Source organism: Leguminivora glycinivorella, chromosome 5 (genome assembly GCF_023078275.1).
Source record: "Leguminivora glycinivorella isolate SPB_JAAS2020 chromosome 5, LegGlyc_1.1, whole genome shotgun sequence".
Taxonomy (NCBI): Eukaryota; Metazoa; Arthropoda; class Insecta; order Lepidoptera; family Tortricidae; genus Leguminivora; species Leguminivora glycinivorella.
Window position 1 is genome coordinate 21,713,644 of NC_062975.1, and position 27,841 is coordinate 21,741,484.

Here is a 27,841-nt window from a genome sequence, read left to right on the forward strand (position 1 = left end):
TATCGGATCGGATAATGTGAAAACGGCCTAAGCATTAACCGTTAGTGCGTTTTCACATTATCCGATCCGATATCGGATGTAGGACCGATATCCCATACATTGAAGCCGCCATCTTTGATTTTTGCCTTTGAAATCCTTCCGACATTTGCTATATGCACGACCGATGCGATGCATGCGAAATCAAACCTTATCGATATGGAAGTATGAGACGCGACGATTGCCGACTGGCTAGGATTTCCGAACGCACACGAATGCGCGCTCGGTCGCCGATTTGCGGCGGAGTGGGCCTAGACCTCGACGCGACGCCGCACTTGCGTCGCGCGAAGCGCAACAGCATTTTAAAATCGGTGCGACTCTGTCCGTCTGTCTGTCCGTCTGTCACATTCCTAAATATCTCGAGAACTACTAATGCTATCAACTTGAAATTTGGAATAGTTGTGAACATTGTAAACCTCTACAAATAGAAAGTATAATTTTTTTAAATATATTAATTTTAATTGTAAAAAATGGCCAAAATGAAAGGGGGGCAAACTGTAAATTTCAAGTTACTAGGTCAAGTGGGGTATCGTTGGAAAGAGCTCAAATTGAACGTAAATAAACTATTTTTTATAATTTTTTTGTTGTGGAAAAAAAAAGAATTTTGAAGGAAAATGTAAAAAAAATACCGTCCCCCCCCCCTTATCTCCGAAGTTTACCAACGAAAAATTATGAAAATTTTAGTAAACATTGGTTTTATGCTATATATTACAGGAAAAATATAATCGTGTTTGTATTTTGAATACTTTTTTTTTAATTCACAAAAAACTTTTCAAATTTTTACTTTCAATTTACCCACCCTTGCGGATGTATATCGTACTTCAAATTAATACGAGATGTTACGTAAACCATCTTCTGTCCAATAAAGTAAAAACTGTTTAAATCGTTTAACATTATAAAGAATTATCCCTGAAAAACCAGGTCGCGCAAATTAGTTATCAAATTGACCGGGAGATGGCGCTATACACTATAATACTCATTAGTGCCTATACTTTTGTCTTCTAGTCAAGTCATTAGAGTTATATGAAAATATGAGATTATTTTTACTAGGTAGTTTGAAAGAAAGTTTGTACGGAACCCTCGGTGGGCGAGTCCGACTCGCACTTGGCCGGTTTTTTTATGTAAAAACGATAATGTAAAAACGGCCTAAGGGTTACCAAGGCTCGATCGGCGCGCCTAGTGGACGCCAGGCTTAAATTGTCTGGTCTTGGTGTTTTAATAATTTTATGTGTTTATAGTCGTAATTTATTTGCGAAGTATTAATTTTATATCTGTATTTTTAAATTACACTATGTTGTGGTACCGGGAAGCATATTTTAACTTAAAAGGACGTAATGACAACATTTCATACCATGTTTCAGAAAATAAATAGTTTCGAAGTTTAAATTAAGTTTGCAGTGTTTGCACAATTTTATGAATAAAAATATTACTCTCGAAAATGTTTTATCAAATACGTACTTTACATTTTGTTCATTATGTTTACTACATGTACATTCTTAGCTATTATACTTATGTATTTCTTACATAATAATATTCATTTCCATATTTCTAATTAACTACGCGCCTGCTTTAGAGTGCTTTAAATTTTAACAAATCAATGCATCCTTTGGTCGGGGGCTGGGGCCTTTCAACTCAAGGTCGCCGGCGCCGTGGTCGCGGCGCGCGGGGCGTGGGGCGCGGGGTGGGGCGCCGCGGATCTCGTTCATTCAATTCCGCTTGCATGTGTTGCGGACAGAGCGAGTATATTATACGTACGCGGCGAGCACACATACAAGCCGCACGGCAACGCCATCTAGTAATGTTCGACTTTAAACGTCCATGTGACGTTATAGGTTTAGTGCGTGAAAGCTATAACAGATGTCGCAAGATGTTGCAGTTTGATGACTATTTCGACGTAGGATACTGATAAGAGTTTTGTTGGCCACGCGTGGCTACTGGCGCCATCTAGCTCTTTGAGTGTGGATTAAATTTAGCCTACAGGTCTAGAATACTTAGGACGGCGCCCATTTTTAGTATGGGATTAGGTATCTGTACTAGTATTATTTGATCTGTGGCCGGACTATCGAACGTAGGTCCACTGTCTATGAGCGCTGGGCGCAGCGCAGACTGAACTGGCCCCGTAGCCGAATGGCATTTCTCCGACGCCAAACGAAAGCGATACGCCGCTGGCTCTGTCGCGCCAATCCGCAAGCGCGATAGAGATAGATATCTACTAGCGCTTCGTTTCGTGAGCGTTTCGTGAGCGATTGTGCCATTCGGCTAGCCACCCTGAGCAGTGAGCGGGCCCGTGTCAGCAGTGTATTTTATTCGAATTTTATGTGCTTTAAAATAGTACATTACGATACAAGTGCGTAAAAAAGGAAGTTCGAAACGAGTGGCGATAAATTAAAACACGACCGAAGGGAGTGTTTTAAATCGACACGAGTTACGAATTTCCTTTTCGCACGTGTATCGTACGACGTTTTTCAGTACAGATGAGCCTCCAAAGTTTCGTCCTGGCATATAATGAACCACTTCTCGCACTAGTGCGTAAAAAACACCATCTGTACTGAAAAATATCTATCGACACAAATGTATGTCTAATATGTATTTTTTTTTAATATGGCAACAAGAAGTTCTGGTTTAGGATTATATCTCAATAAATGCAGGAATCGCAGGAATTACAATGAACGCCCCTTAAAGAGTAGTCTAATTATATTTTTTTTGTATGGGTACCTTTCCTTGTTAGTATAAAAGCCGGAGTTATTAAAAATAAAATAAAAATAAGAATGAAGATTCTTACAGAAAGAAAAAAGTAAACAATCAATTAATAAAAAATAAAAGAAACAAAAATAAAACTGCAAAAGCACGCCTCAGCCGAGGTTCGAACTCACACCGCTGGCGCGGCGTCTAGACGTCGAAACCGCTAGGCTACGAGCCCGTTGTAATAACTAGTTAATTTTGTGATCCTATTCACCAAAGTCAAGTGCTAGTACATATATCGTAAGGTCATCGCACTAGTGTTTCATATTTTTAGTTCACACTTAACCCTTAATTTGGCAGACATAGAAACATTAAAAATACCGTTTTTTTTTGTTGAATACTATTTTTATGGGTCATAAAGAGCCCCGAAAAAATAATGAAAAAAATCATAATCTTTCAGTTTTTCAGGAAAATTATGTTCGGTGTGGCGAACACTGCCAGCTAATCAAGAATTAAAAGTGTGAAATAATTTGCTATATAAATGTTAAGAAACATACAAATTTTTCGTAGAAAATGAACATAAAAGTATTGTCTACACTTTGTGTGCCCTTTTTGTACTTTGTGACCCCGAAACTAGACCTCCTTCGTAATGTTGACACCGAATATCCCGGTACTCTTGGAGACGGTAAGGGGAATGTCCTGGAATTTAGGCGCTATGTTATGTCAAATGGGGTTTTATATGCGGAAAATGTGCAAAACTTCTTACTGGGGTTCAACTAGACGAGATTATGTTTACTCCACTCGGATACCTGCTCAAGAGAGGCATCGATTTGAGACACAAGTTGCATTCTGCTTTCCAAAACCTGCTCACGATAGGCATTTGCACGACCTGTGTACTGGCTATTATCTGTGCTGTCATCCGCATAGCAATAGATATTGCTAGTTTCTAGCTTATCATTGATATGAAGGATGAACATGGTCGGTGATAGCATAGATCCTTGGGGTACACCTCCGTTAATGGGCCGGATTTCTGATTATTGATCATCGATGAAAACTGAAATGCTTCGCCCAGGTAGAAAGCTCGTGACCCACGTGCAAAGCCTTTCTGGGAGCCCGTACGAGGGTAGCTTGGGGAGATGCGTCTTATGATAAACTCTATCAAAAACCTTAGGTAGCGATATCTAGGCTAACTGCCAGTGCCTCTCCCTTGTTCTCAATGGCGGTGGCCCAACTATAAGTATACTAAAAGAACACCAGCGCCACGACCATGGCGAAAGCCGTATTGCCGGTCACTATAATCTGGTGTTCTTTAGGTACGCCAAGAGCTGGTTATTAACCACTTACTTCATTGCCTTGGAGAGAAGAGAGGTTCTCTCATCTGGGCCTCAATGGGCCGACAGTGTGTAGGGTTTGTGCGATCACCCTTCTTTGTGGTTGGATGGACTCAAGCAGTCTTTCAGGATGACGAGCATTTACCTGAGCAGTATGAATGCCAAAAAACGCGAATTAAAACTGAGGTAACGAGGGCAAAAAGTGCATGCCTAACTACACTTTGAGTGAAGCGAACCTCTGATGAGAGTATTGAGAATTTTTTACTTGGATGAATTCAATGATGATGGATGAATCTACTCTTAGAAAGTATTTTTGGGGAAGTGGGAAGACTCGAAAGGGGTCTGAATCCTCGCTGTAGGACCTTCATTATGCACATCCATCGCGCTTCAACTCGGTAACGCGGCAAGAACAGTGGTAGGTACTTCTGCATCGGGATGTGCGTAATTAGGTTAGAGTTAGCTATAATTTTTTTTTATTTAGACATCATATTAATGTAATTTAATTTACTTTTGTGCTCTTTTGTGAAATAAATATTTTGGTATAAGGTCCACCGATAATTTGGCAATGTTCGTCACACCGAACATGCAACCCTGGAATTCAAACACTGCGTAGCTGGCGGTGTTCGCCACACCGAACATGCATCAAACCTACTATTTCACTGTGAAGATGGCAGTGTTCGGTACCACGAACATGACTTTTTAAGTGTCACTGTCACTAAATTAAGACTTACACTAAACTAGAAACTCTTTAGTACGATTAATTACCTCATTGGTAACCGATAGATGTCGTTTTTATTAATTTGACACCATAAAAATCTAATATAATGTCATAAATAACTTGATGATACTTCGCGGTTGCCGTCTTGCCGCGATTTTGCGTGCACTGCTGACATACGAATATTGTGACAGCAATGAATTAATTTTCTACCAATTAAAATAATACAAAGCTACAATTTGAGTCGAAAGAAATATAAACAAAGATGAAAATGTGACCAGTAGATTTTTTTGAAATGTATGTTCGCCACAGCGAACACTGTCCAATTAAGGGTTAAATTTTAATATTTTACACAGACAATCTCGTATCACCGTGCACATAATCAAAGGCTGTCAATACAAGTTACAAAAGTTGTAATTTCCTTACTTTTTAGGCACATTACTCCTTTGGTCAACTTATGTTAATTTGAATATTTTGAATTTTTATTATAAGAAAATATAAAGAATGAAATGTGAGACTAGTAATCAATCGTTATTTCTCTAGTCCGACCTCTCTACGTATTGAATTTGCTTCTAAAAATCAAATAGCTTGATCGCGCGCCCATCGCCATCGCATCGCGTCGCATCGCCGTCGCGGGCCGTCGCGGGCCGTCGCTTACGCAAGACGCTCCCATATGAACACAGCGGTTTGATCGCATCGCGTCGCATCGCGTCGCTTAACATTCGCATGTTCATCGCTAGTTCGTCGCGTCGCATCGCCGTCGCGTTCCGTCGCCCACCTAAGACAAGTCCATAGAGATAGAAGGTTTGATTTCGTCGCATCGCATCGCATCGCGTCGCCGTCGCGGGTTCGTCGCTCACGCAAGACGCGGCGTTACCGTTCGATTATAAATAATAAAACGTGACGGACATTCCTTGTCCGTCGCAATATTTTTAGATAAGCTGACATTTCGAGCGCAGCGAAGGCGTCGCGGTAAGTAAGCGACGAGCATTTGTTTTACTTTATTTGCAGTGAATCGGTTCGCCATAAGCACGGATCAGGTCATTGAGAATTGAGACAGTTTAAATTAGACCACGATTTCATAAATTGTTCGTTAATTATAAAAAGAAAGACGCATCTTTGTCGTCATAATTTATAAGTTGTTAAGTGGTCGCGGTCTCATTCCTGAATGAGCATATTTTGCAGAAATGTCTGTTTGAGCGGTTGCTAAGTAATTAAACTTTTTGCACAAGCCTGCGCAAGGATAAAGTGCATTCTATTAGGATACTTGATTACTATTTTGTGAGGGACGCTTAAATTTTTAAGAATATATTTATGACCTGATATTTTCCGTGCATATCCCCAGTATTATTACTATGCAGGCTATGGCGTGTAACAGTGATTGCTTTCAAAATTTTGATGGTCTCGCAAGAAGCTAAGATGCAATTCATTAACGATTAAGTAGATAAAACCTAGGACACGTTTAAAACCTTGTTGTATCAACTTGTAAAGGTTCTAGTGTCATATTGGATTCCCTATTGGGGTCCGGTCTCCTAGTGTCATATTGGATTCCCTATTGGGGTCCGGTCGTCCGGTACCCGTCCTAAAGGACAAAAGCAAACTCCAGCATTTATTATTACTATTATGTTATTTTCTTCATTCTTAATTAAAGAGTGCCTACTATTGATGCACAGTATCGTTCTAAGTGTAAGCGTTGAATAAATTTCCGGTACTAATAATAATAATAATAATAGACTTACTGGAAGTTTGCTACTCTAGCTAAAGTAAAAGATTTTGAGTGAAACCCCTGTATGTGATATAAAATTGTAATGTGATATGCATGCTTTTCTATGTCTAAAAAATGGCTATTTCACCCTATGTCTATAGTGTGAGGTCTGAGATTTACCAGAATAACCATTATTATTTAAAGTAGGTACCTACTCTGTTGTAAATTACCACATACAGGAGAGTCACTATTGATCTTTTGCTTCTATCCAATTAGGATATATAAATAAATAGTAAGTGATCTGTCTGCTGATTTAAGTACACAAGTTGTTGTGCAATAAATTTATTATTATTCTGCTGCGCAAGCAGATGTGTTGACTATGTAGTAGTCGTATCGGCTCATATCCTAGATTTAGCGTTACAAAGAAAAGACCCGAAAATTGTTTTTTATTCGAATACCTACTCTAATAATTTCCGCTTGCGCAAGGCGTAAAGAGACATCATTATAATAACATTGTTGCTTGGGATATCCATTGAGACGATTTGCGAGGCTGGGCAAATGTTAGCGGGAAATCCGTGTAAATAGGAAAGTTTCCGCCAAGCCTATGTATTACTCGTACTTCCGTCTGCGCAAGACGTGTAAGTATTTCTACTTACCCAACAAATAATAAGCCTGCGCAAGGCCTTTGTTTGTTATTTTTTGTTATTTGACTGCTACACTAGCAGACGAAATAAAAGAAGACTATCTATCTAGTGTAATGAATTACCAATAATATAGCAAGCCCGTCCTGGCCTGCGCAATGTAGCGTGATCATAGAACTTGCCTTTTTATAAAATTTTATCTGCCATTCCATAATATTCATAATTTGCCTGCGTAAGGCATGTGAATATTATGAATATATTGTGAATATTCAGCAACAAAACATAATCTCTGAAGAGATTTTGGCCGTCACGGCTATAGCCTCCGCAGGGCGTGTTAAACTTACAACTCAGCTCTCTGCTAGAACTATCAGGAACCGGATATTCTTAAATTAATGTAAACAGCATTCTTAAACTGTTTTTGCAGGGTTTAAGTAGGTAAGCAAGATATGATAAAACATATGTATTAGCCTGTTACATATCGCTAAACAAGTGCTTTGATTATGCAAGTAGTATTTGCTTCGGCAGTACATATACTTAAATTGGAATGACAGAATATTAGCATAGCCCCTGCGCAGGAAGACCCGCAAAGTGGTTAATTAAGCGTCTGGCCATATTACAATAACATAAATATATGCTTCCGCAAAGCAACCACAAGTCATATACTGTGTAGGTATTATTGCGTATCGGGCTACTACCACGAAAACGCATGCTATTAAGTAAATATACATTTCAAATACAAATCATCATATTCATGAAATATCTAACCTAACCTAACCTATTCAGCCGCCAGCGACTAGCTAAGCGAACTTACCGGTCAATGGCTCTTTTCAACCACATATGTATTGCCGGCTCCGCTAGCAGCGTGAAGCTCGCACTAGCGCTGAAACCAGCACCACTTGCACTTTTATATATTCTGTGCCAGCACCAAATCAATGATTTTGAATACAAGTCACGTGGAACGGGATGAGCCTAGTTCCTTATTAAAGCAAAGGTTGGATTAGTGGGTGTACTCTTCGTAATCCAGCTTGCCTGGTAAAAGTGGTAAATAACCAAATTGTTCCTATATCTAAGATTGTGGTAATCTATACTGGAACTGAGTAATTGGCTTGCAAAAACCTGACAATTTGTGTTGACTATCAAATTTACGTCATCCAAGACTCAGATCTTTAACCCTTTATTAATTTCCTATGAGTTAGACACTTCACTTCCTTCTGTGGACATAATAATATATAAGGTTGTACCCCGCTGTATGTGAATATAACGTTGGAATTCTTTAACCTTCCACGTATAATATATATAAGAACAATTTGGATGTTTACCGTATGTAAATACCTATGACCCACATAGGGTATGATATGATCAGAGATGAATAAAATTTATCTGTACGGTACCTGTCCGAACGACAATAAGCCATGCCATACAAAGCTTTTAAATCAAATGATTGATATCGATTCCAAATCAAGAACCTTCTAGATTTCCTAGACAACTTGTCTAACATCCCACAGAAACCCGCTCTCTGGGTAAGAAGGAGGCCAAAGTTCTTTTCGAGAAAAGGGATGCACCGTAATCCTAAATGTGACGTTAGAAGAATGTACATACAACATGTACCTCTTAATCAGCTTGAATCTGCTCCTAACGCTAAAAGACGGCTCTTTAAGATTTTTAGTATCAAACACTAATTATTCTGGGAGCTTCATTCAGGCAAATAACCGCGAAGGTTATTGCTGCAGGAATACTACCAATGTTCAACAAGAACTGATCGCCGAGTCTGCCTACATTCTTCCCTAGTTTTTGACAAAAATAAGTTATGAATTATTTAGTGTCTTGCTTGGCTACTCGTCTAAAATACATAAAATGTACTAATATTAGAGCTATGCGCCTGTGACATAACTAATTTATGGGGTCAAATCAATGCTAAAATCTATTTTGGAACTATTTTTAGTCTTTTTTTTCAAATATAACTAAAACTTCAGTTAGGCCTACAGTCCAAGTTATTTATATATCTTACCATAATGTGTATCATAGCAGATATAGTTGGTACTTATATATATTACAATGATAAGTGAAAACCAGTGTTTTTCTAGCTATACTACAACTTATTAGCAAAGGTAGTGCTGCTTGCTGCTTACCATATCAACCTAACTAATTGCAAATACTTATAATGTACAACAAAATGAAACCACTTATAGGGTGGTACATATTAAAAATGGACTGAAACGAAAATCTTATAAATTAAAAGATAATTTATTGACTAAATAGCTGCGCTCTGTATACTACTATTATTCACCTTTAGGTGGGCACAAGAAATTCGTCTTTATTCGTATATGCCAACTTAAATCGGCCTGGAAATACAATGCATGTACATACTGTGACATCACGCAATGATCACCTTTGTTCAAATTTGTACGTACACACTTGACATTGTTTAGCCATTATATGCTAACAACAAAGTAAGGAAATATTGTAGTCGATTTATATATCTTCAAGGGAGTTCCCGTTGTTTTTGTAAAATGTTGTATAAGTGCACTTGATTCCTCATAAAGACTATAAGAACTTTCAAATAAATATTAATACAAAGGAATAAGCCATGAAGATAATTTTGTGTCTGTAACGTAACCTAAACATTATTATGCCTTAGTTATACTGAGATCTTTAGATCTAACATATATGCTTTGCTGTGATAAAGACAAATAGGATTGTGGCTTGTAATGCCTCAACAAGATTTCACTTTCTTTTTGCGAAGTAGATCGATGCATAATGATAAAGGATCCTGAAATTAATAGAAACAGACAATACCGAAAATTATGAATTGATGGGTGAAATGAAATAAACATATGAACTCGCTTTTAGAAATAAGATTTAATCTTTTAGCTTGATTCACATTGATTTATTAAAAATACAGTATTCACAAAAATAGTAACATGTATCACTGCAGATTCCACTTAGTTGGTTGAATTGAAATGATTCACCCACACACGCAGATTATTAAGTGCACTAGTTGTTTCCACCAGTTTCACTAATGATGAGGAATTAATCACATTGGCGTTATGCTGGCCACCAGGCGGTCACAGACAGGTCTCAAATATAATAAAATAGGCTTCAAATAACGGTAGGAAGCTTAATAGCAGCGTTTTACCTTACAATAAAACGCATATTAAGCGAAGTACCTTATTTGAAGCCTATAGTTTTTAGGCCGCCAGTGGCAATATAAGTACACCGTTGCAATAAACCACTTTACTTTTATTACACCCATGGAGGGTAGGTTTAACTCACTAATGTATTTTATCACCTTCACCATTCAGGTTGCAAAATCCAACACCTATACACTCCAATGTATACTGGTATGTCCCTGTTTTTATTTAAAATGTACATAATAAAAATAATTATTGCAACCTTTTTAGTAAATTGTACACTTATTGCAACTTTGTCTTGGTTATAATTTGAGAACCAATGAGGCAAACGGCGCCCGCAGGCGCTACCGCCCGGTGGTGAGGGGATAAAACTGGAAAGGTAAAACTGGTGGTGGGGATAATGGCGACTACTGTCAGCTAATATTTGAACCGCTACGTCATCTGTTAACAGGATTGCTCTCTCAAATATAATAAAATAGGCTTCAAATAAGGTACTTCGCTTAATATGCGTTTTATTGTAAGGTAAAACGCTGCTATTATATTACCTACTTGTTATGTGGGAAATTGAGTCTTGAGGGATTTAGTGAATAACATGCTGATTCAACTACTTATTGTAAGTTTGTACGGAACCCTCGGTGGGCGAGTCCGACTCTAGACTAGCCGGTTTTTGTTTTTGTAAACTGTACCAGTTTTCGAGTCATTGTGATGAAAAAGTGTACATTTATCAAGGATGATTTACCTACATAAGATTGACAATCTTCATACTAATCATACCTAATTTTTTAGCGCCACCTATTAAATACTATCATAACTACACTGATGATGCCTACAAATTTATTATTTTCACAATGGGTGAGTATTGACGTGATATCATAATATGAAAATAAAGAAATATTATGGCATTTTTGTTCTTATAAAAAATAATAACACGCGAAAATATTTGGGAAAAATATGATTTTTGCCACTTCCAGGCTGCGAAACAGCGCCATCTAGTTGTATCCCTAAAGGGCCCATACATTTCAGGGGTATCATTGATACTTATGTAGGTATCACTGGTCTTATCGAGACATCAAAAGCCTTAGGCCTGATTTAGACGGCGTGCGAACTCGCATGCGATTTTAGTTACATTGCGGGCTGTTGAGGTTGCATACAATTTTGCACATACATCAAATACCGCAATGTAATAAAACTCGTATGCGAGTTCTCGTACCGTCTAAATGGGCCTTTAGCTTCAGGTGAATGCGAATTTGAGTGCGAAATGCTAGTAGGTACCAAATAAATGACTTGTTCATCGCGTGACGATCGACATTTTTTTTGTAAACATCAAAGGTTGTATTTTGTTAGTAGGTAAACAAATCATTAGAACCATGGTTCTTGATTAGAACTATACAAACTAGTACCTAAGGTCTTCGTTCATAATTACTTACTATGACAATTGCACAGTAATATATTTACTCGTTTTTCAGCTTATAAAAAACCTAAATGAATGGTGTTTTAAAATGTGCAATTTATATTTTGAAGGTGAAACAACAAAAGTGTGAGCAATTATTCTATATTAAAATTATTTTATTTACCTCTAGACATAGGTATGGAAGGTGGTCGCTAAAGATTTCTATATTTTAAGGATATTAAAAGCTCAAATAGTGCACAATGAATAATAAAACGCACTAAACCGTTTGTCCTCCAAACTAAATCAAAATTAATTTCCTTATTGCGCGAACGTCGCTGTAATAAGAAACAAATACAATTTCCTCTTAATTTCCGCCACTGATTTTATCAGGGTGTAACAAGAGTCTTAGCATTCAACGGCACTTCCTCCCAACTTTGGCAGGGTTTTATTGGTCTTTCTATAGGAGTATAGGTACCTATTTCTGGCAAAGGAAGTTTGCACTCGTGCCTACTAGATAAATTATAATTTTAACGCCTGGGGACCGATTTTTGAATCTCGAACGCATGAATTCGCCGTTCGAAAGTCGCCATAAACCAAACCTCGTAGCATTATGGCCCCTGTACACATATGGCCAACGGTTTCACCAACCCCCTTGGCCAAGCGTGTAGAGGGCTACTTGGCCGTAAGTTGGCAGTTGGCGCTTGCGCTTGCCGGCCAACCGATTGGTGTCGGTTTTTTGTCCACACATCAAAGGATCTTGGCGCCAATGGCCAACTGCGTTTACACGTTGGCGCTTCATTCAGTTGGTCGTCAGCCGTCAGAGAGGACAGTAGTGAAATATTTACGAAAATAATAAGTTTATCTATGTCAATAAATAGTGTAGATTTTAGGAAATAAAATAACCTTGCAAATTTTTAATGTATTTCCTAAAAAAAGATAAATGTTCTTATCATAATATTCAAAAAATTGTTAATATTTCAAATAATTTAATTTTACTACGGGGTTATTATTTTTTAATCAAATTTTTCTGTCAACGTTTATGACCTAGAATTTCCTAGACTTTTCCATTCCACGTCCATCTTTCATGAAGAGCCAATGCCAAGTGATTGGTTCGCCAATGTGTAAACAGCGGCTCTTATCTTGGCCAAGGGGTTTCACAAAGGGTTGGTGGAACCGTTGGCCATATGTGTATTGTGTACAGCGGCCATAAGATAATTCGGTCACTCATTTCTAAATACCGAATGACTAGATAAATTTACTGGTGTAAATACTTTCAAATACATAATTGAGACATGATTTTCCTACAGACAGTTAATTAAATCTAACGATTTATAACACATTTTGTTCAATGTTATAATAATAATCGTCGTTTTTAACTGGATAGATTAATAATCTCCGTAGGAGGGAAAGAAAATGATAGCAATTAAATATTCAAATATCAATCCAATCAGGGAAGTCTAGCACTGTTATTACACGTAACACAAATCACATGCCTGAAATATTCGCCATCAAACATTCATGGCTGCTGCAATTCACCACTAGAATTCTCACGCCAATTTTAAAAACATTCGATCGGACGGTTCATTTATTCGTTAGATTCAGACAGCATAAGACTTATATTTGGAGACTATCCAAAAAATGACCATAGAGGGATATAAACGAGTTAAAAACCAAAAACCATCGCGCTTTTCGCTTCAAAACATGCTGAGGTGTCTCGAAGATCCTGAAAACCCGTCAGCGGGTCCATATCTTCGCTTCATTAACCTCACGGGAAACTGGCACCCTAACATGGAATTAAAATTCACCCGTTTCAAACAGTTGGTATTTTACATTGTCATGACCTTGTTCTTCAGTCATTATTTAAAATGTGTGATTGGTTTAAATCTCGATGATCTCCTCTTCATTCTACAAACTGCGCCTTTTCACATGGGCACACCTAAGAGCATCTTTTTTCGAAAGTACCATCACCTATGGCAGAAAATGATTGACTATATGTCACGCACAGAACTCAAACAGCTTTCTGATGAAGATGAGGAAGTTATCAACGTCATGAACGAGTACATTAGGAGAAGCAGAAGAGTACTTTACCCGTTTTGGTTAATGGCTATCTGTTGCAACATAAGTTTGTTCACAGAGCCGTACCAGAAACATCAAATCGTGGAAAATGGTACAGATATTTACGTACCGCTTTTCCACTTTTACCTTCCTTTTAACCAAGATGTTCCACCAGGATACTATTATTCCATGTTTATTCAGACAATTATAGGCAATATAATGAGTTCTTACGTCATCTCTTGGGACTCGCTGGTAATATCTACGTTTATATTTTTCGCTGGTCAGCTCAAGATTTCCCGTGTCTATTGTACCAGAATTATAGACCCAGAGAGCAAAGAACGCAGCCACGAGAATATTGTAGCGTGTCATCGTTTCCACACGTCTCTAATTGAGTAAGATACCATTTTATTAAGCATGGTCATTCCTAGGCTTTACAATACATACTGTGTGAATTTCAAAGCCTAAGCAAGTCTACATAAATAGTTTCTGTTCTAGGATAAAATATTAATGAAATATTGCTATAGCTACTTTTGCTTGCGTTTTGCTTTTAATGTGCTGTCCTTTTGTGCTAAAGGCTAAAATGAAAGTACCTAATACTTTGCTTCAGTAGCTTTTCTTTAGTAAATAAAGTTACAAAGTCCAGTAACTTTTCTCCATCGTATTTGCAGGCACCAGAAACTATTCCAAAAGTTAATATCACACGTGATGTTCATATACCTTATTGTTGTATCTATCAACATAGGATCCTGTATCATACAAATCTCAAATGTAAGTTCCTATATTTTTACTATAATCAAGGATGATTTATATAGATTTACAATCTTCATACTAAGAATCGTGCCTGAATTTTTTAGCGCCTTCTATTAAATACTATCATAACTACACTGATGATGCCTACAATTTTTCTTTTAAATGTCTAGGTATTGACGTAATATCATGATATTAAAATAAAGAAGCATCTCATTTGTTCTTATAAAAAATAAAAACCCTCGCAAGTTTGGTTTGCTGGTAGAAACTAGCCATCGAACATAATAATTCGTATATGAGAACTCGCCAAGTCAGACCTTAGGCTACAATAGTTATTTGTTATACAAGGGGGCAAAGTTGTATTTTAACGCCGAGTGTGGAATTGAAAAACGAGCAAGTGAAAGGATATAGTTGAACCACGAGCGAAGCGAGTGGTTCGAGAATAGAATCCTGAACTTGCGAGTTTTTTAACACACGAGAAGTAAAATACATTTGCACCCGAGTGTAACACAAAACTTTTCCCCTCACTACAGCGAGGAAACAACAACGCAAAAAATGCGTTTATCACTGCTTCCAGTAGTTCCACAGGTGGTAAATCATCTTTATTACTAGATTCACCTACTTTTATCAATTTTAAACCAGTTAATTTGACTTTATTCAAGGTCAAATTACTTTACCCACTAGTGGATAAAATGCGTTTTTACCCGCTGGTATTAAAGGACAAAACACGTGTTTCCGAGCTAGTGAGGGGAAAAATATAATATATCATCCTAAGTAATAAGAAGAATAGTTATTTTCCCCTCACTAGGTCGGAAACACGTGTTTTGTCCTTTAATATCAGCGGGTAAAAACGCATTTTATCCACTAGTGGGTAAAGTAAATTGACCTTGAATAAAGTCAAATAAACTGCTTCAAAATTGATAAAAGTAGATGAATCTAGTAATAAAGATGATTTACCACCTGTGAAACTACTGGAAGCAGTGATAAACGCATTTTTTGTGTTGTAGTTTCCTCGCTATTGTGAGGGGAAAAGTTTTGTGTTACACTCGGGTGCAAATGTATTTTTCCCCTCACTAGCTCGGAAACACGTGTTTTGTCCTTTAATACCAGCGGGTAAAAACGCATTTTATCCACTAGTGGGTAAAGTAGTTTGACCTTGAATAAAGTCAAATTAACTGCTTTAAAATTGATAAAAGTAGGTGAATCTAGCAATAAAGATGATTTACCACCTGTGGAACTACTGGAAGCAGTGATAAACGCATTTTTTGCGTTGTAGTTTCCTCGCTATAGTGAGGGGAAAAGTTTTGTGTTACACTCGGGTGCAAATGTATTTTACTTCTCGTGTGTTAAAAAACTCGCAAGTTCAGGATTCTATTCTCAACTATAGAATCCTTTCACTTGCTCGTTTTTCAATTCCACACTCGATCGGCGTTAAAATACAACTTTGCCCCCTTGTATAACAAATAACTATTACTTCTCGTGTGTTAAAAAACTCGCTAGGTCAGGATTCTATTCTCGAACCACTCGCTTCGCTCGTAGTTCAACTATAGAATCCTTTCACATGCTCGTTTTTCAATTCCACACTCAGCGTTAAAATACAACTTTGCCCCCTTGTATAACAAATAACTATTGGTATACAAGGGAGCAAAGTTGTATTTTAACCAAGTGTGGAATTGCAAACACGAACTAGCGAATAGATTCTAGGGTTGAACTACGAGCTAGCGAATGGACTCTATGGTTCGAAAATAGAATCATGAGCGAAGCGAGTAATTCAAAAATAGAATCCTGAGCGTAGCGAGAGTGTTGCAATACACACGAGTTAAAATAACTTTGCATCCCGTGTGTAACACATAACTTTTCACCTCACTAAAGCGAGGAAACACGCAATAAAAACAACTGGAACATTGCGGGTGCGTTCCGTTTCACGCGTTTTGAGATTGCAATGTTACTTAAGGTGCGTTCTGAATAAGTACAATGGAAGAGTCAAAAATACAGTTTCTTGCACGATTTCAAGTGTCTTATGGTGAAATCATGTTATAAAATTGTTTGAATTTAATGTTTTTAGTCGGATACAATTCGATATGAAATTATTTTTACGTTCGCATCACATGATTTGTTAAGACAATTTAAGCACAGGGAGAAAATTGTCCTGTCTGGGACATGCCTTTACAAGAAATTATATTTAAAAAGTAACTAATAACACGTTCGGATTTCAAATATTCTTTGCACTCTTGTGGATAAAATTCGATTTTGCTATCTGTTTTTAAATTTCCATAGAGTAGTTACCTAGTCTGTTAATATTTTTTTTTTGATGAATACTTTTGCTTATTAAATTGTATCTTGTTTTTTAATGCATGTTAATTATAAAATGTAATGTTTTGAAAAGAAGTGGCCCGCCGAGTTTCTTGCCGATCCCATAGTGGATACCCCCCTCCAACTGAAGGGGGACTGAAATCTTCTCGAGGCTGAGGCGTAGGGTTAGAGCCGGCGTAGCTTTATTTGACGTTCATAAGCGCATTGTATTATGCCTACTTGGAAAATAAATATTTCATTTCATTTAAAGAATAAAAAAGTTCTTTGCGAGCTAGTAAGGTGAAAATGATATTTTATGTTGTTATAAATAAATTTCTGGCGATCGGTTTTTGAATTTTGAACGCACGAATTCGCCGTTCGAAAGTCTGTTGAAAACGACGAGCGCTATTTTTGAAAAAGGACGGCTCGTAATTTTAAAACTAGTGGTAATGACCCTAATGACCACTTGTTTTCGTTTCTGTTAGTAGAATTTAAATCGCTAGTAGTGGAGATATTGTTAAACGATTTTCACGAGATCGAATGGCCGAGATTCAAAAATTGGCCCCTTTTGAGTCTCACTGTCACTAAAATACCTTAAATACCAGTTGAAAACGGTGACTTGCCTAATCTTTTCAGTGACAATTTTCTGAATTCGAACGCGTGAGACTTAAAAATCGGCCCGCAGGACGGACCATTGAACTTGGCACCCATTTAGATTTCACTTATTTTTTCGTTGAAGTCAACAACCAAGGCATAGTTTTTGATCGGATTAATTTCTACTTTAACGCCGTGGCTTGCGTGGGCGATGGTCGCGCGGTCGCGCAACGGCGATGCGACGCATACGAAGTCAAACCTTATCGATATCTGTGTCGATATGGAAGTATGAGACACGATGGCAACGGTCGCGCGACCGTCGCCCACGCAAGACACGGCGTTAGGCGTCAGGCAAGAAAGCTGCCCGCCACAGAACTAAATCACTGCCCGCTCTAAGATCCTCAGTTGCATATATCATTGAGCTTGTTTGATGACGTCACATTTTTTGTGGCTCTGCACGGGTAGCATGGTCACGCGATAGACGATAAAATATCAGGTCAGGCACTATTAGTAAGTGCGATAGGGACGGCCAGATGTTTTATCATTTATCGCGCGACCATAATTGCCTGCCTGGTAGATTTTGTAATGTGTACTACCTATTGAATGAGTCAGTATTTTATCATTTTTAATCTGTTCGCTCTTAATTTAAATCGAAAGGTAATGATAATTTAATTCTTTGCCATTGCAGGCGTCAGGCGATTTACCTGTGATGATGGGAGCCATGGTGTTCGTGCTTGGTATTTTAACACAACTTTTGATGTTTTATTGGTTCAGCAACCAAGTGACAGTGGAGGTTAGGTAATAATAAATAAAATAGATTGAGCTAGCTTTTATATTTAGCAACCTTAGTGTCATTCATGAAGTATTAGGGCCATTTTTTTTTCAAAGTTGTCCACCCCATTTTTTTGTAACATGGGTATTTTTTACGCGATTCATACTCAGTATCGCGAGGTCTTTCGATCCTGATAGGAGAAAAAAAAGTCCCAAGATTTCAATACATTTTTCAGACCTTCCATTCCGTTACCGCCATACATAATTTTTAAGAAAAAAAAACCGTCGCCTTTCGGGTTCTGGTGAAAGCTACTTGCGAATGTTGGATTATGTAGAAATGTGTAAGTATTTTTTTAAACTGCTTTTAATGCTTTAATTATTAGATGGCAACACAAATGAATATACGTATAACGTTAAGGTTTGAGGAGTTTCCTCAATTCCTCATGAATCCTATTATATTATAAGAAATCAAGCTTGACAAACTTTGACTTCAAAACTTATGCTTAACAAACATAACTAAATAAATGTCACTGTTCTGAACTTAAATGCATGCTTTTCTTACAAAAATACCAAAGTCACTATGAGTGTGCCGTTCAGGTTTGAGGAGTTTGGTTCTGGCCATCATCAGCAGTTCCACTGCACCAAATGTCACTGTTCTGGACGAAAGTGCATGCTGTTCTTATAAAAATACCACAGTCACTATAAGCGTGCCGTTCAGATTTGAGGAGTTCGGTTCTGACCATCATCAGAAATTCCACTGCACCAAATGTCACTGTTCTGGACGAAAGTGCATGCTGTTCTTATAAAAATGGCAAAGTCACTATAAGCGTGCCGTTCAGATTTGAGGAGTTTGGTTCTGGCCATCATCAGCAGTTCCACTGCACCAAATGTCACTGTTCTGGATGAAAGTGCATGCTGTTCTTATAAAAATACCAAAGTCACTATAAGCGTGCCGTTCAGATTTGAGGAGTTCGGTTCTGACCATCATCAGAAATTCCACTGCACCAAATGTCACTGTTCTGGACGAAAGTGCATGCTGTTCGTATAAAAATACCAAAGTCACTATAAGCGTGCCGTTCAGATTTGAAGAGTTCCGTTCTGGCCATCATCATCATCATCTGCACCAAATGTCACTGTTCCGTACCTAAATGCATGCTGTTCCTTTAAAAACACAAAAATAACCATATGTATGCCTTTCAGATTTGAGGAGTTCCCTCGATTTCTCCAGGATCCCATCATCAGAACTGGGTTCTGAGAAAAATGGGACCAATCTGTATGCATATACATTCAATCAAAAAAAAATTTCAAAATCGGTCCAGTAACGACGGAGATATCGAGGACCAAACATAAAAAAAAAAAAAAAAAAAACATACAGACGACTTGATAACCGTCCTTCTTGAGATATGAGGCGACGGTTAAAAATGTATGTAAAAATGGTAACGGAATGGGAAAAAACCTTGGGACACTCTTTTCTCCTATTAGGATTGAAAGAGCTCGCGATGCTGAGTGGAAATCAGATAAAAAATTCAAAATCCAAAAAACCGGCCAAGAGCGTGTCGGGCCACGCTCAGTGTAGGGTTCCGTAGTTTTCCGTATTTTTCTCAAAAACTACTGAACCTATCAAGGTCAAAACAATTTTCCTAGAAAGTCTTTATAAAGTTCTAATTTTGTGATTTTTTCATATTTTTTAAGCATATGGTTCAAAAAATTAAAAATCAAATGTTGAAAGCATATCATTAGTTATATACCTACTTCGTATGCAACTATGCACTCGGGGGCAGTGTTGATGGGTCACATTGTAAGGAATATTCGTGCAAGGTGACCCGTTATCATGGTGCCTGTGTATAGCAATTAAGTTAGATTTAAGCTAGTAGTAAGTACATACCTATAAGTCCGGGTGTTTTTTCATTCGCCAACAAACTGTTCCGCAGTTTGGCGAAGTTATTGTAAGATTTAAGTGTTTTGTTTTTACTTAGCAATAAATTAAAAAAAAAGAGTTAGAGGGGGGGACACACTTTTTTTTCCTTTAGTTTAGTTTAGTTTAGTTTAGTTTAGTTTATTTATCTCGTTTATACAAATTTCACACAATTAAAATTTACATTTCAGCTTATATTACTATTCGTATAACGATCGTTACAAAAGAAATAATAAAATTAAAATTACAAATAAAAATGGAAAAAAGTAGTGTGAACAAAAAAATATTAAAATGTCATATTGGTAAAAATAAAATAAATACAGGTTTAGTACTACATAGTACAAATCAAAAATAACCAATGTCAATAATACAATATAGAATAATGAGAAATAATAAAAAATAAATTACAGAAATGTAAGAGTAAAGTTGTAGTACTATAATTAGTACATATCAATGTCAATATTAAAATTATAATAGAAAATAATTAATGTCTAAGAAAAATCGTCCATAATTTATTTTATTATTTGCATGTATTCTTTTACTGAGTATAGTTCCTTTTCCAACAGAAGGTTCTTCAGTCTTCGTCCGAACCTTTCCTCATTTTTTTCATTTTTTATGTCAGCGGGTAGGTGCTCATAATAGGTGGGCCCTATGACTCGTGCGTTTTTTGCTTGTAGTGCTGTGCGACGCGGCACTGTACGAAATTTTCCCGTGCTTCGAAGGCACTTTCCCTTCACTTCCACTCGCCTAAACTGTCCCAGGTTTCTTCGCGTATACATTATTACCTCATAAAGATACTGAGAGTAGTGTGTCATTATTTGGTGTTCTGAAAACAAGGTTCTGCAGGACTGCCTCTGATTGAGGCCAAGCATAGCTCTCAGCGCCCGTTTTTGCATGCCTAACACTCTCTCAGCATCAGTCGAGTTTCCCCACAGAATCACACCATAAGCCATAAGCGAGTGGAAATGTGAGAAGTACACCTGCCTTAAGGCATCACGGGAAATCAACGGCTTGAGCTTACGTAGTGCAAACACTGCACTACCAAGCCTGCCACACAGCGAGTCCACGTGGTGTTTCCAATTTAAGTTAGGGTCAAGTGTAAAACCTAAAAACCTACACTTATCGTTCATTGGTATTGGACACTGAATACTCGCGCCCGTGACGCACCTACCACTGAACAGCATTACGTTGGATTTGCTAAGGTTGAGTATCAAACCGTTTGCCGAAAACCACGTCTGCAGCTGGCCGCATACTATGTTGACTTTCCGGTTTAGTTCCTCATATGTATGTGCCTTTACGACTACTGTCGTGTCATCAGCAAACAGAATGATTTCCCCTTCTGTTATGCTGAATGGTAAGTCGTTTATAGGAGTTTAGGAGCGATTATTTCCAAAAATATGAATATTATCAAAAAACGATTTTAGTAAACCCTTATTCATTTTTAAATACCTATCCAACAATGTATCACACGTTAGGATTGCAATGAAAAAAAAAACACTCCCCACTTTACGTGTAGGGGGGGTACCCTAATTAAACATTTTTTCCCACTTTTTATTTTTGCACTTTATCGGCGTGATTGATATATATATTGGTACCAAATTTCAGCTTTCTAGTGCTAACGGTCACTGAGATTATCCGCGGACGGACGGACGGACGGACGGACGGCGGACGGACGGACGGACAGACAGACAGACATGGCGAAACTATAAGGGTTCCTAGTTGACTACGGAACCCTAAAAAAAAGTGGGCCACACAACTTTGAAAAAAAAAATGGCCCATTAATTTATTAAATACAGTACAGTCAATAACCGAATGTTCTTTATGAAGAACAAAATAGCTTGGCAAAAAAGAGTACAAAATAATGGGGGCGCCACCGTCTATGACAATTGTTTTGGAACTATTGAGTCACTTTTTTTTTGGCATTATATGGCCTGGTTACGAGACCTTTAAGCCAAGTCTTTAATTTTATAATAAGTCACTGATTACACTGCACTATTGTTATGATTAAGTTATTAAAGATTTATCACTGTATTTCTAATGAACTTATAAATTGGATTGTATGATTGAGTCACTTTTGTTGCTATGATAATAAGAATTAGTTCCATTTATAGGAACTCTTTTTTGCCAAGCTGTAATCGTTTTTAGGGTTCCGTACCAAAAAGGTACAAAAGGATCCCTTATGGTGCCGCTCTGTCCGTCTGTCTGTCTATCGGTAAAAATACCGTCCCGCCCCCCTTATCTCAGGAGTTTATCAACGAAAAATAATGAAAATTTTACGAAGCATTGTTTTTGTGCTAAATATTACAGGAAAATACAATTGTGTTTGTAATTTGAAAACTTTTTTTATTAAAAAAAAACTTTTCAGATTTCAACTTTCAATTTAATAAATTTTGCAGATGTATATTGTAGGTACCTACTTCAAATTGATAGGTACGAGTATTACGTAAAAAAATCTCTTTCAATAAATTAAAAATGGTCGAAATCGTAACATCATAAAAAAAATCCCTGAAAAACCAACATAATTACTTTACGTCACTCAAATTAGTTAACGAATTCACCGAGAGATGGCGCTGTACCTATACTTCTAGTGAAGTCTTTAAATCAAAGAGGATCGAGTATTATAGAGAGTTACTGTCAAAGTAAAATGTGTAATCACAGTGCATAGACTGCCATCTCTCAACACAGGCTTAAACCTTTTGGACCTCAGTTTTGACAATTTGGCCCATATTCTTAGCTTGATATGTGTTAAAACGTCAAACATTAATATTAGCGCCATCTAGCCGAGCGAACCCCAAAGGTGTAACGCTATCTAGGCCACCGTACGTTTTTCTTTATGGTTCTCGGGTACGTTTTTTTCTTAGACTTCAGCTGTCTATACGGAGTGACATATGTCTTTGCTTTAAATTTGCTTTAAATTAAAGATAATTATTATGAGAAACATGAGATTATTTTAACTATTGAAAGTTTTTAAGGATACGGAATTACGGAACCCTAGGTGGGCGAGTCTGACTCGCACTTGGCCGGTTTTTTTTTAAATAAAACCTTTAATAATTACAGAGTTTAACAGTTAGCTCCGGTATATTCGAGAGCAAATGGATTACCGCGGATGCGAAAATACAAAAGGAAGTAGCTCTGCTGCAGCACACCATGTCCAAGCGACTTTGTTTCAGGGCCGGGCCTTGTAATGAAATGTCCTTAAACACATTTATTCAAGTAAGTTTTTTTTAAATATGTACTAGAAATTCTAGAAAATACCATGTGCGAAATGTCATTTGATATTTGCCAGTCGCTTTTCGGTGAAGGAAAACGTGAAACGTGAAAAGGTCAGATGGCAGTCGCTTTCGTAAAAACTAGTGCCTAAGCCAAATCTTGGGATTAGTTGTCAAAGCGGACCCCAGGCTCCCATGAGTCGTGGCAAATGCCGGGATAATGCAAGGAGGATGATGATGACTAGAAAATACCTTTTCATCACATTTGCTGTTTAAAGGTATCATTACGTCTACGTGTACTGAAGCATAATGTACTATTTTATTCCCAAGGGAATAATGGATTTAGTTTTAAAAATGAATACAATCCGTACAATACTTCAGGCAAAGGATGTTTCAATCTGCCAAGGATTTTTATTGCACAACCAAAATTTGTCTATTAAGCTATAAAAAATATTATACGGTATGAAAAATGCATTTTATTTATGTTTTACAATTATCTCAGTGTGTTTTGCATTTATTTCGTAAATTTAACTGAGATAAATAGTTATAATTTATAATCTGTATGCATGATAGACATAAGTAGTACCTATAGCACCGATTAGTACGTAAGGTTTTACTGTTAGTACTAATTGTAAAATAAACAAACAAATAAACAAATAAATCTGACAACATGCTCTCTACTCGCGCTTGACCGCGTGCGTACGCGAGGCACCCACCGTTGCCTAGCAACGGAAAGTACAACAGATAAAAATATTTAACTGAATGAAAAATAAGTGAAATTTTAGTTCATAATCATATGATTTATCTGCTTTTTTGAACATTGCATTTAATTTATAGGTACTCAGTATTTTCGAGTTTGTTTTCGTTCAAAAAGTGTTTGTTATCAAAAACAATGGATTTAATATGAATAATCTGATGTAAATCAAGATACACTACTGGTCGCAACGCCGCCGGTTGAAGGTTTTGCCTTATAACTGTTTCCTCTGTATTTTTCTCTCAAATGTGATGAAAAACATTGTGTGTAACTCGGGGAGTATGAATATTACTAACTCGAGTCTTTAAATCGCTCCGGCAAGCCGTCGCGATTTAACTTACTCTCGTTAGTAATATTCAACTTCCTCCTTTTGTTGCACAATGTACTATTTCAGTACAGATGGTGTTTTTTTTACGCACTAGTGCGAGAAGTGGTTCATTATATATATGCCAGGTCGAAACTTCGGAGGCTCATCTGTACTGAAAAACGTCGTACGATACACGTGCGAAAAGGAAATTCGTAACTCGTGTCCTCGTCGTCAACGTCGTGTCTTAATTTATCGCCACTCGTTTCGAAGTTCGAACTTCCTTTTTTACGCACTCGTATCGTAATGTACTATTGCAGGTAGTAGTAGTACAGACATTTCTAACCCCTGACGCAAAAACGACTTTTAATTTTTTTTTTTAATTTGTGGTTAGGTTATGTTATGTGTCCGCAGGCAAGTACCTAGATATGGTCGAGCGATAAATGATAAAACCCCTATCGCACGATTTGTAAGCGCGATAGGGACGACCTGATATTTTTCCCCTCAATAGCTCGGAAACACGTGTTTTGTCCTTTAATACCAGCGGGTAAAAACGCATTTTATCCACTAGTGGGTAAAGTAATTTGACCTTGAATAAAGTCAAATTAACTGCTTTAAAATTGATAAAAGTAGGTGAATCTAGTAATAAGGATGATTTACCACCTGGGGAACTACTGGAAGCAGTGATAAACGCATTTTTTTGCGTTGTAGTTTCCTCGCTGTAGTGAGGGGAAAAGTTTTGTGTTACACTCGGGTGCAAATGTATTTTACTTCTCGTGTGTTAAAAAACTCGCAAGTTCAGGATTCTATTCTTGAACCACTCGCTTCGCTCGTGGTTCAACTATAGAATCCTTTCACTTGCTCGTTTTTCAATTCCACACTCGGCGTTAAAATACAACTTTGCCCCCTTGTATAACAAATAACTATTATCGTCTATCGCGCGACCATGCTTCCCGTGCAACAGCAGCAAGTTTATAAAGCATGAATATAATATACATATAATGTTGTTTCAGATCCTAAAAACCAGCTACAGTTTCTTCACCCTACTGAAGGAAACAAAGTAGGAGCAGACGCCCGATATCAGCTATACTATGTACATTATATGCAACCACATAAAACAACATAGTGCATATTGCTAGCTATTATTTACTTTCCCCACTTTGATCACATAGTAAATGTCACGTATAGATCAGTAGCATTAGTTTTCTGCATGTAAGTCCACTGTGATTCAAAATTTCATTAAAAATATGTGGCATAGACAATACGTAAGCAAATTGGTTTCAAACTGTGCCTAAACTTATAACTTACTTAGGTCAATAATTGGAGAATCACAAAAAATACAATATACGAATAGTAGATGCAAAATAGAAAAAAAAACATTGCTTCTTGTCAATAGATGTCGCGACGAAAGACGTCTAAAGTTCGCAGGCACATCGCAGGTGTCAGAGTTTCGAAGCCCGCAAAGAAAAAATGTTTTTTTTTTGTAATAATAAGACTTTTTTTATCTAAAGACGTGATATAATAAAATAGACCCGAGCGAAGCTCGGTCGCCCAGTAGGCCTAGTACCCGTCCTTATGTCATTAATACATCAGTTAGAAGAAGAGGTGACATCTATCTCGCGGCGACATACTCTCGCGGCCATCATGTGCTAGGCCTACATATATTAACAATAAAATTAGACCTAATTGAGTATGACACGTAAGTCTCTATTATAATGACGTCCCTTCAATCCTCCCCAGAGGAAACTAATGGCCAAAGTTGATAATGAAAGAATAATAAAATTTACCTCCGAAAAGTCTTAACAGGCATTTAAAATTCAAAACATATTTATGCAATTAGGTCGGACCTTAGGGGCCGTCTCTCAGACTGGTTTAGGAGGGATTTCATAATGAAATTATTAACGACGAATTGATAGAATTAATTTTGATCAATAAAGACTCGCTTCTGTTGTTTACTTGGTAATTTTAATAACGACCCACCTTTTTCTACTTCCTTTAGAAAGCTTGCTTGAAGGGGCTTGATCACTATGTTGAGATTGATGAGATAGCTTACTAGTAGAGCGGCGAGAGGGTCTCGGAAAAAGTTGATGTGACTGGAGAGTATACTGCTGACAAGTGGTATCGTTGTGATCGGTAGACTTTACTGAGTACGAAATAATGACTTGTCGCATTCTCAGACTGTGGGGGGGTTAACTATGACGTCACAAAGATCGCGGTCCCGGGTTTCAATTTTTTGCCAATTTATCTAGAACCCCTAATCCATTTTTGAAAAATGAGGTGTCGATTGAAAGCATATAACATGCTGATTAAGATTTCTTATATGTGAAAAGTATAGTTTTGTTAGTTATTTTTTAATTAAAAATAATGCAAAAAATACTTTTTTTTTACTCTCTTTTTTGATTTTTGTGACTCAAAAAGGCAATGAAAACGGCCACTTAGCTAAAAAATATGTTATATAAATCATTTAACTACATTATTAAGCTATCTGTTGTTTTTTAAATTTCTACGATCGGATAATAAATAAGCAAACTACAACCACATACCTGTAGGCGGGGAGTACCGCTTGACACGCGTTCCCATACATTCGGCGTCTACCAAATTACACCTCGCGCAAAATTCGTTTCAAGCAGATATACCTCTAATCTTATTCATCGTAACCTATCAATATTGGTATCATTTGAAAGTAAAATTAAAGTACTTTAAGAAACAATGTCAATCATTTTCTTAAAATCAATAATCGCCAGTCTGTGGTGGTTACAAAGGAAAAAAGTAGGTATGCAATTTGACTGGTTTCCTAGGTTTGATACCCTAGACGAGTTTAAAAGGGGAGGTAAAGGTGACATATGGGTTGTTCTCTGGCCTAAAAGCTACACAGAGGGTCAGGGGAGAAAAAACTAGGCTTAAAGTTTAGTTTTGAGTTATTTTTTCTTTTATTTGTTGATTTTATTGTGTTTAATTTTTTTGGAATTTTATCAAGGATACACGTTGGTTTCTTTTGCTAAAAATTCCCTTTTTTATGAGAAATGTTATGAATTTTATGGCATTTTCCGATAGAGACTAAAATTAACTTTTAAATAAGGCCACATAGTCATACTTTTACTTATATAATATTAAGGGTAATAGCCCCGGCGAAGTACCTAGTGCAAGCGGGACAGCAGTGTAGCAATCCATAGACCTGACTTCACTGGTTCCTCAGTGCCACACATAGTCTTACGAGGCGGCCTGCGTGCCCTGCTCTCTAATATGTGGGTCACTACTGCTTCAACGCAAACGATTGAGATGTGTGATTTTTTTGACACTGAGTGTATTTGCAGGAGCTGCATGTACTTAACAAGTGTACCTCAACAACTATTTCATATTTCTATCGCATTATTAATAATAAATATGCTCTTAATGTTATCTTGACTTCTGTTGAATAATTATGTTTTGAGAAAAGTGGCTAAAAGTGAGGATTATAATTACTAAAACATTATAGGTAACTTCATTTTAGTGATTTAATATGTATAACGACCGAAGCCCAATCGTTTTGATTTTACGATTACTTTTTAATACCTACTGGGTCAAAAAAC

General features: G+C 37.2%; 1 protein-coding gene across 1 annotated transcript; it reads left to right on the top strand.

Annotated features, from left to right (window-relative positions):
- Positions 1 to 13,269: 13,269 nt before the first annotated feature.
- Positions 13,270 to 25,780, top strand: LOC125226384 (odorant receptor 49b-like). The gene is made up of 5 exons (XM_048130355.1): positions 13,270 to 14,078; positions 14,355 to 14,454; positions 18,008 to 18,112; positions 23,063 to 23,218; positions 25,286 to 25,780. The coding sequence occupies exons 1-5, from the start codon at positions 13,270 to 13,272 to the stop codon at positions 25,334 to 25,336; spliced, it is 1,221 nt and encodes a 406-aa protein (XP_047986312.1). The 3' UTR covers positions 25,337 to 25,780.
- Positions 25,781 to 27,841: the final 2,061 nt, after the last annotated feature.

What these genes read in the sequence shown, in the direction of transcription:
- LOC125226384 (XM_048130355.1), top strand. Translation starts at nt 13,270, where the DNA reads ATGACCATAGAGGGATATAAACGAGTTAAAAACCAAAAACCATCGCGC. An exon ending in GCAACCAAGTGACAGTGGAG is followed by an intron (nt 18,113 to 23,062) that starts GTTAGGTAATAA and finishes TAATAATTACAG; the next exon opens with AGTTTAACAGTTAGCTCCGG. An exon ending in CCTTAAACACATTTATTCAA is followed by an intron (nt 23,219 to 25,285) that starts GTAAGTTTTTTT and finishes ATGTTGTTTCAG; the next exon opens with ATCCTAAAAACCAGCTACAG.